This window comes from Meleagris gallopavo, chromosome 25 (genome assembly GCF_905368555.1).
Source record: "Meleagris gallopavo chromosome 25, MGAL_WU_HG_1.1, whole genome shotgun sequence".
Taxonomy (NCBI): domain Eukaryota; kingdom Metazoa; phylum Chordata; class Aves; order Galliformes; family Phasianidae; genus Meleagris; species Meleagris gallopavo.
In genome coordinates this window covers 590,881-604,263 of record NC_139428.1, presented here as the reverse complement: position 1 = coordinate 604,263, position 13,383 = coordinate 590,881, and the positions used below count along the sequence as shown (strand labels likewise).

At 57.7% G+C, this 13,383-nt stretch overlaps 2 protein-coding genes across 3 annotated transcripts; both read left to right on the top strand.

The window, feature by feature from the left end:
* Positions 1 to 216: 216 nt before the first annotated feature.
* On the top strand, positions 217 to 8,634 carry LOC104914271 (cAMP-dependent protein kinase inhibitor beta-like). Of its 2 annotated transcripts, XM_085208601.1 has the most exons (5): positions 218 to 604; positions 5,572 to 5,658; positions 6,649 to 6,740; positions 6,952 to 7,103; positions 7,180 to 8,634. In XM_085208601.1, the coding sequence occupies exons 4-5, from the start codon at positions 6,959 to 6,961 to the stop codon at positions 7,260 to 7,262; spliced, it is 228 nt and encodes a 75-aa protein (XP_085064727.1). In that variant the 5' UTR covers positions 218 to 604; positions 5,572 to 5,658; positions 6,649 to 6,740; positions 6,952 to 6,958; the 3' UTR covers positions 7,263 to 8,634. The 2 variants fall into 2 exon arrangements, with proteins under 2 accessions (XP_085064728.1, XP_085064727.1); XM_085208602.1 differs by lacking the exon at positions 5,572 to 5,658 and having other exon boundaries at positions 217 to 604.
* Positions 8,635 to 9,688: 1,054 nt separating this feature from the next.
* On the top strand, positions 9,689 to 12,990 carry FABP3 (fatty acid binding protein 3). The gene is made up of 4 exons (XM_010723280.4): positions 9,689 to 9,848; positions 10,400 to 10,572; positions 12,513 to 12,614; positions 12,693 to 12,990. Exons 1-4 carry the CDS (start codon positions 9,776 to 9,778, stop codon positions 12,744 to 12,746), a joined length of 402 nt encoding a protein of 133 aa, XP_010721582.1. The 5' UTR covers positions 9,689 to 9,775; the 3' UTR covers positions 12,747 to 12,990.
* Positions 12,991 to 13,383: the final 393 nt, after the last annotated feature.

The window sequence follows — 13,383 nt, the reverse complement described above, 5'->3', positions numbered from 1 at the left end:
GCGCTGATCCTCGGCGGGCAGCAACCAAGTGCGGGACCAATCCGGGGGGGGGGCAAGGGGGGGATGCGGGGAGGCACCGCATCGAGGGTCCTCAACTCCACCGCTGAGGCTACGCGGGGGCTGGGGGGTGCCGGTGGGATCCCGTTAGCCGGGGGGGAGCGGTGGGAGGGGGGGACGGGAGGGCGGGGCGGGGAGGGAGGGGGCCGGGTGCGGGCGCTTCCCCCGCGCCGCGCGTGGGCCGTGCGGGAGGAGGCGGCGGGAGCGGGCATTGTGCGGGCGGCTCCGGGCTGCCCCGGGGGCTGCTCGCAGCCTGGGAGCCGGGTCCGGCCCGTCCTGAACCGCCGGCAGCGGTACCCACAGCGGTTCTGATACCGGCACCGGCACCGCGATCCACGCCGCTGTCGGCACCAGCATCGGCATCGCTCTTGACATCAGCGCGGACATCGGCACCGGGTTGGGCACCGACACCGGTACCTGGATCAACAGTGGCATCGCCCGTCCGTGTTGGGATCAACGGCGACATCAGCACCCGGGGCGGCACCGCCATCGGTACCACCATCCCCATCCATACCCACACCGACATCGACACAACCGCGCAGCCCAGGTGAGCAGCCGATGGCCGGTGGTGGCAGGAGGCCCCGAGCCCACCCCGGTGCTGGTCCGTAGCAGCGCAATAAGGATAAAGGTGCGGTGCCGAGGGCACGGCGGTGCTGTGGGGATGAAAGTTTGCAGCGGGTGGTGGTGCTGAGGAGGGCTCCGGGGTGCATCCCGATGGTTTGGAAGTGTCTCGCAGGGGTCTGGTGGTGTCTGTCTGGAGGCTGCTGGCTCCAGGGTAGCTCAGGGTGAGCAGTGATCACATAACAAGCAGTGTTCAGGGAAGCTCCTCTGTCCCATCCCAGCTCCTCTCCTTGGTAGATCCTGGGGTAACCACCATTCCCATCACCCTGCCCCATCTTCACGTCCTCTTCCTCCAGTCCCGTGGGTCCCCACAGCCCCGAAGTCATGCTCACTGACCTCCATCGGGGCCAGGGGAATGGGCTATTTTGGGACTACATTGTTTTGGGGAGTGGGGAGTTGGGGGGGCTGCAGGCAGCAGGAGCCCTGGGAGAGTGGGCACAGGTCTGAGTATGGCTCTGTGCAGGACACATGCTCATCTCCTGGGCATGGAGGAAACCTCTTGGGACCAGAGGGTTTCCCCAGGGACAACACCTCCTCACTGCCTTCAGGGCAGCACTTTGGCAGGTTGCCCCCGCCAATGCTTGGATCAGGTCCTTTTGGCCCCCAGAGCTGGCTGCTGTCCCTTGGCTGGGTGGCAGTGCCACCGAGGGTGTGGCAGGGGCCGGGTGGCTGTTTCAGCTGTCCCGTGCTTCCCCCAGTACCCACAGCCTGTGACCTTGGGGCTGCCCACTGCGTGACATCACATCCCTTGCTGTCATGCAGGGGGACAGGAGGAGGCTGGAATGTGGGGATGCTCAGAGGACTGGTGGCAGCACGTCCCCTGCTGCAGGAGTCCAATGTCCTGCTGTCTGTGGCTGCAGGATGGGGTGCTTAGGGCTGCAGGGTGCCTGACCTTGGTGCTGCCCCACACACCCCAAAGGATGCCCCGTGGTGCCACCAGGACAAGGACAGGTCCAAGACCCGCTCTGTCCTTGGCTCCAACAGATGGCTCGTGCTCAGCCAAGGCACGGCTGCTCCATCCCCATGGACTGCACAGTTCTGGGGATTCCAAACCATGCTTTGATCCCAGATCTCCTCCCTCCTCAGCTTTCAATCCCATTCCTGCCAGCTGCAATGGGGAATCCCAGAGATGCTCCCAGTTCTACACAACACCTCTCTCCAAATTCCCACCCTTGGGAAGCCACTTCAGTCTTTTGCCCTGGAAGTGGGATGCATGGGACATAGAGGTGGTTTCCATCTCCTTTAATGGGGCAGTCGCATGGGGAAGGAGAATCTACTGGCTGCCAGCATCAGTGGACATGGCTGTGGGATCGGGGTTAGGGTTAGGATTAAAGCTAGGGTTGGGGTTAGAGTTGGGGGTTAAGGTTAGAGTTGAGGGTTAGGGTAAGTGTGGGGTTGGGTTGGGGTCATGGTTGGGGGTAGGGTTAGAGTTAGATTTAGGGTTAAGGTTAGGACTGGTGTTAGGGTAAGGGTTGGGGTTGATTTGGGTTTGGGGTTAAGGTTGTGGTTAGGGTTAGAGTTGGGTTTAGAGTTAGGGCTAGGGCTAGGATTGGGGTTAGAGTTAGGGTTATGATTAGGATTGGGGTTAAAGTTAGGGCTGGGCTTAAGGTTGGGGTTAGGGTTAGAGTTGGAGTTGGAGCTGGGTTTGGGTTGGAGCTGGGATTCAGGTTAGGATTTGTTGTGTTTAGCGTTAGGTTTAGGATTGGAGTTAGTGTTAGTGTTAGGGCTCCCTGGGAAGCTGCTGTCCCCAGCATCTGTCTTTGTATTCGCCACCCCTTGGGGCAGAAGGAAGGGGTCCCTGTGGGGCCGGGAGCTCTTTGTATTGCTGTGGGATGGAGGCAGGAGGTTCCCTCATGGATGTGGTACATCCATGTAGGAACTCATAAGCATTTCCACAGATCAGGTCCATCAGCTCCAGTATGAGGGGCTGCTGGAGAGCTGTGTGTAAAGGGAGCCTGGAGCTGCTAGAGAATGAAACCGATTTAGGTGTGGGTGACACAATTATTATGTAAAATTATAGTTTGTGCTGTCGTCAGAGCAGCTAACTGAAGGTTACAGTGGGAGCTGTATTACCAAGGGCTCAATCATTGTAATTACCTCCCATTAGATCACCTTCTTTACAACTGCAACGTGGCAGAAGGGGGAAGTTACAGGGAGAAATTCCTGTCCTCACACTCCATCTTCCTCTGGACACATCCTGTGGGCAGCAATTAGAGGTCATAACTGGTGGGGTATAGGCCGGGCTCATCTTTCCCACCTCAGCATGGTCCAGCCCAGCCCTGTAGGGATTTTCTGCCATCGGTGCCTTTTGGGATGCTATGCTGCCCCATAATGCAAAGCACAGACATGGGCACATCGGGGTCTGCAGGTCGGGGGACACCTCTGCCTCATGCATGCATCAGGTTCACATTGGCAGCAGTTGGGTTTGCCCTTCAGATGCTCAGGGAAGCTCTGAGTTTGGATGTCAGCGGGTGCATGAGCCAGTCGCGCTGTTACCCTCGAGCAGGACTTGCTCTGATTTGTGTTTTCAGCATTATAAGCAAAAGTGACAGTTTATGCAAACAGCCTGGAATCCTGTCTGGAGAGACTCAGGTTGGATTTTTCCTGGTTTAATGAGGGCAATAACTGCAGGCGAGCTCCGCTGTCAGCCCTGAGCAGCAATCCTAGCATGGAGCAGCAACGCTGCTTGCTCCTCCGCGAGACCACATCCCATGATCTCAGCAGAGATCACCTGTACCCATCTCTGGGCTGGATGTGATGACAAGGGCTTACAGGGGGACAGGAATTACTGTGTAAGGCCATTAGGCTAACAAGCAAATCCACTGCTTGGTGACAATGGGAACACACATTTGCATTGAGGTGACAGAGCCGTGGGCTGGAGGCTGAGACCTTTTGGGACTGGACATCAATTTGAGGGGATCCCACAGTAAATCCCATGGCCATTACTCTGTGCCTTGGAGCAGCACTAGATCCCCACCCAAAAACACTGGGGCCAACCTGCTGTCTGTGTGGGAGATCTCCACATCAGTGTTTAATTATGACCATCTGCTGCTCCAGGCTTCAAATGCATCTCAGTGGGTTTGGTCTCTGTTTAAATCAGCCCCGTTGGGTCTTCCTGGATGCTGGTTTTCTTGCCCAAGGCTCTCATTCTTATCTGATATGGGGCAGTTCTTTGTTCCCCAGCTCACAGCACTCATTTGTATTCAGCGTTACACTTCACGAGCACTTCCCCTTTTTAATTGTGCTCATCATCTCCTAATAGTCTCAGTGCTGTGGGGTTGTGGGTGGGTTTTTGGAGACTGCAGTATTTCCAGCCTTTATTGGAGGACACAGCATTGATCGTTTTCCATTAGAGTGTGAGGAAACACCATCAAAAGGGTGAACACTAATCAACCCAATCCAACCCAACACAGCACAACTCAACCCAACACAACCCAACCCAGAACCCTCAGTGGCCCAAGCCCACCTTCCATTAGCCACTTGGAGGTTAAAAAGGGAAATTCTTACACCTGTGATTGAACAAATCCCTCTTAAGGGCCAAGACTGCCGTGTCTCCTCCAGCTCAAGCCCAAAATGGGTTTCAGGAGATATTTACGTAAGTTGGGAACTTAAGTAGCATGAATGGAAACTGCTGCCTTCATTATGCTCTTCTCTTTCAAAATCCAGCAAGGGAAAACCTGCGTGAGAGCCATGTCCCCATGCTGTGTCTTCCCTCCACCCCATCCAAGCATCTCCAATTGCAGCCCATCTCTTACAGGGATTAAGACCTATTTCTGCACCACTCTCCTCTATCCCATTAAGGGCATTACAGCAGCCCCAGGACCTTCCATGTGACTCCTTCTGAAAGAGAGGCCATGCTAAGCCTCACGGAAATGGCCCTGCTTGGAGGGGAAATCCCCACCACAGGGTGGAGATTGGAGTTTATGCAACATTATTTGCTCAACACCGCTGTTAATTCGCTGCCTGCAGGGCAGTAAGTTGGGCATGGGGCGGGCAGCTGCACCTTGGACCTTGTTCCTGCAACAGACATGGCCCAGAGATGGGAAGGACCCAGCCTGGTCCTAAGGGATGTTGCTGCACAATTCAACAGCAGCACTGAAGCCGCTGGGGCTGCCGGGAAGGCAGCTTTGATCCAGCCCTGCAGGCTGCTGTCTGACTGGGTTGTGCCCAGCTGTGCAGACACAGAGGGAAAGAGGCTATGTGTGTGTGTGTGTGTGTGTGTGTGTGTGCACTCATCTGTGTGTGCGTGCATGCAGTCTGCATACGTACACAAGCATCTCTGTGTGCATGTGATCACACACGTGTATGTTTGCATGCACGTGTGTGCGTGCATCAGTTGATGCATGCTTTGTGCACGCTCCTGTGCTCACACATCACGCTGGCCGAGGCATGAGCAGCCAGGCCCTGCTCCCATATGGTTGCCAGGGTGACAAAGTGCTGCTCCTGCACTGCCAGGATGCTCCAGCACCAACATCAGGGACGCTGCAGCCGTGTGCTGGGGCCGGAGCATGGCGCTGTTGGGCTGGCTGCTCCCACCAGGCAGGCAGAGCTGCGATGCGATGTGAAAGAGGTGCACTCAGATGTGTGCTGTGGGGTAAGAGATGCTGAAAGCTGCAGGTGACACACGCACATGTGTGCCTGAGCGCACCATGCATGCAAACGCACAAACGCATGTTCCATGAGGCACCGTGCATGCACACACGTGTGCCAGAAGGTGCTGTGCATGCAGACATGTGCCAAAGTGCACCATTTCTGCACACGCGTGTGCCAGAGGACACCACCATGGGACTCAGAGCCAGCTCGGGGGTTCCTCATCCAGCCCCAAGGCAGTGCAGGGCCAGATCCTGCCCCGTGACTCACAGCCTGGTTAATCATTCACCTCCTCGCCCGCAGCCTCAGCCAGTGTCACTCCTGCTGCTCCTGTGGCTGAGGGGACCGTGGCTCACTGTCTGCCCACAGGCGGATCTGAGGAGGACTCCGGTGAGTTTTGCTGGGGCAGAAGGGCTGGGGACACGGGCAGGGCTCCTGGGCATCACTCAGCACCACGCCAGTAAGTAGGAAGGGAAGTCCTGAATACAACCCGCAGAGCAACACCGAAGGGGAATGCAGGCCAATGTAGAGGCTGCAGGACGGTGAACCATGCCTGGAAGGTCACAGACTGTCCTCAGTACTGTCTGTGCCATCCCTAAACCCACCACAAAGCTTCCAGCTTGCAGGAACCCTGGTGCAAAAGTCCAGGATATCCATCAGTGCTGAGAGGGACCTGGCAGCGATGGGCTCAGGGCTGGCTGAGATGACATGCCACTGCCTGCCACCTCCACGGAGTCCAGAGAGCTGCCTGCAGCACAAGTCCCTCTCCAAGGAACGTTTTGGGGTTCATTTTATGTGTGGCCAGGCTGAGAACGCCACATCTTTGTCTCCCGGCAAAGCAGCCAACCCTGCTCTTTCCTCTTGGCCTCCCTTACTGTCCCACCTCCATGTTCACATTTTGGTTCTTCATCCCTCCAACCCTTCATCCCTCTTTCCATCTCGATCCTGGTTGTCCATCTCTCCATCCATCCCTCCATCCCATCTTTGTTCTCCATTCCTCCATCTCTTCATTTCTCCTTCCATTCCCATCTTGGTTCTCCATCTCTCCATCCCCTTTCTCTTTCCATCCCTCCATCCCTCCATTCATTGCTCCTTCCATTCATCACTCCTTCCATCCCTCTGTCCGTCCCTCCATCCTTCCATTCATTCCTCCATCCATCCTTCCCTCACCCCCATCCCATTCTCCTTCCTGCACCAAGTACAAGACCCCCCCCTGCCCTTCACAACTTTGCTTTAGTCACTCATAGACGCACTGCAGGAGGGTGCTGGGTGCTGCACTCCACATCTCTCTAACCCCCTGGAGACCTCTCCACCCCCCTTTGCACCCCACTGGCACTGCAGCCATGGACTCAAGCTCACCCTCTGCTCTTCCTCCCCCAGGCCAGAGCTGGGGGGCTCCAAGCCCACAGCCCCCTGTGAGCAGCACCCAGGGCAGTGGGGAGACTCAGCCAGGCCAGGCTGGAGGGCGCCCGGTAAGGATGCTGGAGGGCTTGGTGGTGGGGCAGAGGGTCGCAGAGCATTCCTTTTTCCTGTGATACTGCAAACATGAGGAGGGGCTCCTATGCTGAACTTTGTGCTGGGGATGGGGGAGACCCATGGGGATGGTAGAACACTTGGGCAAGGTTTGCACTGTGGTTAGGTCTCCATCAACTCCACTGATGGGGGGGGACCATATCTCATCAGGGTTAGCATGACCGAGGTGGAGCCGGTGCTGGACTTCGCATCCTCAGGGAGGACTGGACGCCGCAATGCCCTACCTGACATCCTGGGCTCACCGGCAGGCGTCAGCCCCTCTGACCTGCCCCTCAAGCTGGCCGAGATGTCCCTGAGTGCAGGTGGGTGCTGGGTTGCACATGGGGGTGGCACATGGGAGTGGTATCATGGCTGCTCACCGCCCTCCTCGCACCACAGGCAGCTCCCAGGAGATGCAGTCGCCTTCTGCAGAAGTTCCCCCACCGCAGCCCCAAAGCCCGGAGCTGAAGGACACGTCCTAACCCTGCTGGGGGACTGAGCAGTGGGGTGAGGACGCTGTGGAGCATCCGCATCGCTGCCCTCGTGCCATGCAGCGAGAGCATCGCCTGCAGGAGAGGAGCCACGTGGGGACCTGTGGGGACAAAGGGACATTTCATTCCCACACAGGGCAAGGATGGGGACATTCACCCCACAGGAGGACACTTTTCTTCCAGAAGTGAGCGGTCGGGGGGGCTATGCCATGAGCAGCCCAGGGGGTCTGAGTGTTGTTCACTGTGATGTTTTGGGTACCACGTCCGTGTCCTGTCCTTTTTCCAGTGGGTGATCCAAGATCTTTTTTTTTTTTTTTTTTTTTTTGGAGGAAGCATCATCGATGGGTTGGGGAGGAGAGCCTCCCAGCAGCAGCCAGCACTCACCAAGTGTTGCTCCAGAGTGCTCCTTGCATCAGGGGAGCAGGGAGCTCAGCTGGGATCATATTGCAAAGCCATCCTTGGGGACAGTGACATCTCTGCCACTCACAGCTCTGCTGCCTACTGGGTTGGGACTTACTGCTGGGGACAAAACACGTGGCCCAGCTCCAGAGCATGGCAGGGGTGAGCAGGTGGGGGGCTGGAGGAGGGCACAGTGCTCATATCTGTTCCTGTCCCCAGGTGGTAACCTAGTGGTCACCCATAGCTCTTGCTGTGGGACCGATGAATGGAGTCCTAAGGGCCACCCTGCTCTGCTCAGTGCTGGGGGAGGGGAGAGCTGTGTGGGATGGGTGGCACTGAGAGCCACAGTGTGTGACAGTGGGCACAGGCACGTGTGGGAGTGAGTGCTGCTGGGGTGGGTGGGTGTCTGTGTGTGTGAGTGGCAGTGTGCAATAACCCATGTGCATGGGCCTCCGTGTGCATGTGTGCCTCTGCGTGTCAGTGTCTGTGTTTGTGGGGGTCTTTTTGTGTGGGTGCTGCTGTGGGTGGGTGTTTGTGTCCATGTGTGTGGATGCCTGTGCACATGGGTGTCTGTGTGCATGGATGCCGGTGTGCAGTAATACCCATGTGCATGCTTGTCCATGTATGTGAGTGTTCACGTGTGTGGGTGCCCACGTGCATAGGTTCTCCTGTGGATGGCTGTCCCTGTGCACATACGTCTGTGTGTGTGTCCATGTGCGTGCACATCCATGTCCCATAGCCCTGCTGCTCCAGGGGGATGCTGGGAGCCCCAGGGCCGTGCACATTTGGGACTCTGATGCCCAAGGATGGCTCTGGAAGGAGCAGAGACAGGTGAACCCTCCAGGCCTGTCCCCAGCCTGTGGCACCTGGAGGGTGTATTCAAGGAGCACTGTGCGCTCTGGGGTGCAGCTGGGTGACTCCCAGGGCCATGGTTGGATAATAAACTGTGTGTGTTTCCCTGTGACACAGTGCTCCGTACTCTGTCCCCACGGGGACTGGTGGCTGTCCCGCCCAAGGGACAGGGGCTCTCACTCGCAGCCCCTCCAAGGCCATGGGGAGGAGGCTGAACTTGAGCCCCTGGCTATTTTTGGGTGCATGCAGTGATACCTTGGGGATGGAAAGAGAGACAAAGTGTCCCTGAGTGTCACCCAGGCATGATCACTTTGACCCTGATGCCACCGCCCTGCAGTGCTGGGTATGGGGACACTCAATGGTTGCCACCCAATCCCCAAACCCAATGGACTGAAATTGGGCAGAAGATGCCAGACCCCCACAGGCTCACCCCTTCCCATAAATATGTCCCCAAAGGTGACAGCCACCTCCTGTGTGTCCCCCCGAGTTGGGGACACTTTGGCCAAGGGGACCCCCATAGCTGTCAGCACAACTGAAGGGGTCGGGGGGGGGGGGTATGGGAGGAGGCTCATCACTGAGCCAGGGCTGTGTGCCAACTGGGGCAGGGGACACCAAATTCCACTACCACCGCAATCCCCTGGCATGCTGCAACCCGAGCCTGAAGGAGGAGAGGATCGTGTCCCGGATGCCCCCAGCCCCGTGGGGACACACCCGTGGGGGAGAGGGGTGGACAGAATCTATGGGACATGGGGGTCTTCAAGCCTGAACCCAGCGGAGCCCAGGGCAGCCGTTGGGATGGGGCCGATTTGAAAAGGTCCAAAAGGCGTTAAACTGAAATCACCAACGATGGGAGGGATGGGAACGTGGCCGTCCTCACCCTCACCGTCCCCAGCACGCACACACACGGTCCCGCGTGTCCCCACGGATGCTCCCGTGCCTCAGTTTCCCCCTCTCCATCCCCACCTCACCGTGAAGCACGCGGCCATCGGCACCGCACATCCTCACCCCCACGCACCCACGCGCGTCCGCGACCTCCGCGGGGCCGCGCACAGCACACGGGCAGGGGACGGGGGTGGAGGGGGCGGCCGGGGGGCGGCGGTTGGCAGCGCTGCCCGTCCCCGTCGGGGTATTTCTGGAGCCTCTTCCCATCATGTGATGGGGCCGGTATTTAAGGAGCCGCGGGGCCGGGCGGTAGCTGCGGGCGGTGCGGCGCTGCGGGGACAGACGGACACGGGGACACGCGCGGCTTCGCCATGGTGGAAGCGTTCGTGGGCACCTGGAAGCTGGTGGACACGGCTAATTTCGATGAGTACATGAAGGCGTTGGGTGAGTGGGGGTCGGAAAGGCGGAAATCGCCGTTTTTCCGCCTTTTTTTTTTTTTTTTTCCTGAATGGGGAGGGTGGGGATCGTCGGCTGCTGCATGGGTTTAAAAGGGAAAATAAAAATAGAAATAATAAAATATAGAAATAAAAATACGAAAGAGCAACTGTGCTGGGGAGCCTGTGCTGGGGAGGGGCTGCTGCCCAGGGTGGAGGGGAACGGGTGGAATCCCCCTCCTGCAACCCCGGTGTGGGGGAAGGGCTGATGAAGGGGATCCCAGGGGCTTTGTGCCCCCATCCGCTGTCCTGAATCCTCCATCCCTGGGCAGGATGAGCCCAGAGGGGTCTGGGGGGGTGGTGACCACAGGTGCTTCCCATTCCGCCCAGCCATAAATGTCCAGGATCAGCCCCTGAATGATGCCCAGATCGCCCCCAAAGTACGGCCCCATGGGGATGCAGTGGGTCCCCCCTGTCGAAAAAAAAGCCCCCCCAAAAAACCAGGAGGGACTCTGGGGTGATGCATGGGGACACCGCATTGACCCCCTGTTCCCCAACCAGGGGTGGGCTTTGCCACCAGGCAGATGGCCAGCCTGACCAAACCCACCACCATCATCGAGGTGGATGGCGATAAGGTGACGGTGAAGACCCAGAGCACCTTCAAAAACACAGAGATCAGCTTCAAGCTGGGCGAGGAGTTCGATGAGACCACGGCCGACGACAGGCACGTCAAGGTGAGGGAGCTGGGGGGCTGCTTCCCTCCGCACTTTTCCCTTTGCACCCCTTGCCTCCACTTGCAGCTGGGTTTTGTGGAAGGCGATGCTGTAACCGAGTGGCTGTGTTGCAAAAGAGATTTGGAGGCCACCACGGGGCTTGTAGGACACGAAACTCTTTCCTGCCCCATGGGGAAGCAGGCAGAGGGCTGGGTGTGGAGTGAAGTTGGGCTGAAATGGGACGAGTGCGAGCAAGGCGGTAGTGCCAGGCAGACATTGCAGCATACCTCTGTCTTCATCCTCTGCTCCATCTGCTCAGCCTATCCTGGTGCCATCCATCTTGCTGGGGAACCAGAGCAGAAGTAGAGCACAGATTTGACCCCTAGGAGATATTTCCATGCACAGCTTTGACTATAACCAGCCTGCCTGCTTTGTCTCGTGACAGCTTGCCCCAAGCGCAGGGCTGCTCTGCTCAGGGTGGTGGAAACTATGCTAAAAGCTCTTTGGCTGCTGGTGTGTGGCAGGGACGTGTGAAGCAGCCAGGGACGTGCCCTTCAGACACCTCTCGGCTGGCTGCCAGAGGGCAGACAATGAAATGGGGCCCCATTTTTCAGCCCCCAGGCAGCCAAGCAGGAAGCTGTGGAGCTGCTGGGCTTTGGGGTGCTCCAAGGTGAGGAGTCACCAAACTGGGGGGGACCCGGAATGTCTGGGGTGCAGGGAGAGGAGAACTTGAGCTCTGAAGGGAGCTGAGCTGCAGAGCACCCAAGCCATGGGGACACCCAATGCGTTAGGACATCTGTGCTATGGGGACATCAAGTCATGGGGAGACCTGAACTTTGGGGACTTTCAAGTCATGGAGGCTCCTAAGCGATGGGGACACCAAGCCATGGGGAGACCTGAGCTAAGAGGAAATCCAAGTCATGGGGACATCTGAACCATGAGGATACCAAGCTATGGGGATACACTAATGGGGAGAGCTGAGCTTTGGGGGCATCCAACCATGGGTAACCCAAGCCATGAGGAGATCAAAACCAATGCAGAGTCCCTACCCATGAAGGGAAGCAAGTGGGTTGCAGGGATCCACATCATGGTGAGACCCAAGCCATGGGAACATCCAACCGTGGGGTGACTCAAGCAATGGGGAGACCTGAGGACATGCAGGTAGTGGGGAGTCCTAAGCTATGGGGACATCCAACCACTGGGAGACTCAAACTATTAGAAGATCCAAACGATGGAGAATCTTAAGCCATGCAGAGCCCTGATCCATGGAGGCACTGAAGCCTTGGGCTGGATGGACTCAAGGCATGTCAACCAAGCCACGGGGTCAGCAAGACGCAGCTGCATCTGTGCTGTGCTGGGGACCTGAGCCATGGGAAATCCAGCCCTTGGGTGCCTGTGCACCAGAGTCACAGGGAGATTTGCAGAGGACAAGAGGCTGGGACAGCTCGGGGCATGCGGTCCCCTGGGCTGGAGCTGAGAATTGTCACTGGGAGGCAGAGGACTGGGTGCCAGGCAGTGGGGCAATAGCAGAACAGAGCTGGGCAGACAGTGCCACTTCCCATGCTGGCACAGCCGAGCCCTCTGTCATGTTAACCTTGGCACTGGGCGAGCTCTCAGGGCTGAGTCAACAGCAGCGGCTGTGCAAACAGGAGCCCAGATGAGCAAGAGCTTGTTCAACAGCTCAGCTCAGGATGCAGCTGTGGGGCAGGGAGGGCAGGGTCACCATGACAGTGGCCCCTGGTGCCAATAGGAGCAACTGGGGCTACAATTGTGACCCAGCTGGTGTCCTGTGCCAAGCAGGGTGAGTAGAGCCAGGTGGGATGCTGACATCCAGGGATCCTGGAAGTGCCCTTTGCTGGTCTTTGGGCCCCGTGGAATGAAAAGGAGCATCCAAAGCTGCAAGGATGGAGCAGCAAAGCTCCAACCATGAGGGGAATGGTGGTTCTGTTCTCTCTCCACAGTCCTTGGTTAAGCTAGATGGAGGCAAGCTGGTCCATGTGCAGAAGTGGGATGGGAAGGAGACATCACTAGTGCGGGAGCTGAAGGATGGGAAGTTGATTCTGGTAAGTGAATGTAAAGGATTTTAGATGGGGGGATGCCCAAGGTCCCACCCCAGTGCTCACAGTGCTCTTTGCCCCCAGACTCTCACCATGGGCAGCGTTGTCTCCACCCGCACCTACGAGAGGGCATCCTAGAGGCTGTCCCCAGCTCCCTGCCCGTCCCCCAGTGCCAGCTCCAGCATTGAATTGTCTCTGCCTTCCCCGCGCGGTGCGCGGCTCACCACAGTGCTGGAGCCTTCCAAAGCCACCGTGCCCTGATCCTGTGGTCTTGTGGGGCTGGTTGGGGTGAGGGTGTTATGTTTGTTATTATTTTTCTTTTTTTTTTTTTTTTAATGGACGAACCCACGTGGAAAAATAATAAAAGCAATGTTGTTACAGAGCTGCGGCTGGCGTGCTTGGGAAAAAGGCTTTTGGCATGTGCACCCATGGGCTATCACCGTCCCCTTTATCCACTGCACAGCACACGTCTTCCCCCAGGGCACCCATCGGGCTCTCAAGCACAGGAGCATGTGGGAAAAACCCACCGTCAGCCATTTCCCACCTACAGGGCTGATGAGCCCACGCTAGGGCAGGTCCCACTGCGCTCAGAGTCTCTGCCACCCATTGCGTCAGCGCTGCAGTGCCAGGTGGACACACAGCCTGTTTTTTGGAGGGGATATTAGTTCACTCCAATGGCAGCTCTGCTATAAATCATTCAGGATAAGAGCGCACGTCATGCCAACCAAAGCAATCCTTCCCCAGCACTAATCCAGACAGGTGCTGCCTGCCAAAG

Coding starts and splice junctions, on each gene's coding strand:
- LOC104914271 (XM_085208602.1), top strand. CDS start 6,959: ATGACCGAGGTGGAGCCGGTGCTGGACTTCGCATCCTCAGGGAGGACT. Junction 7,104..7,179: donor CGAGATGTCCCTGAGTGCAG/GTGGGTGCTGGG, acceptor CTCGCACCACAG/GCAGCTCCCAGGAGATGCAG.
- FABP3 (XM_010723280.4), top strand. CDS start 9,776: ATGGTGGAAGCGTTCGTGGGCACCTGGAAGCTGGTGGACACGGCTAAT. Junction 9,849..10,399: donor TGAGTACATGAAGGCGTTGG/GTGAGTGGGGGT, acceptor TTCCCCAACCAG/GGGTGGGCTTTGCCACCAGG. Junction 10,573..12,512: donor CCGACGACAGGCACGTCAAG/GTGAGGGAGCTG, acceptor CTCTCTCCACAG/TCCTTGGTTAAGCTAGATGG.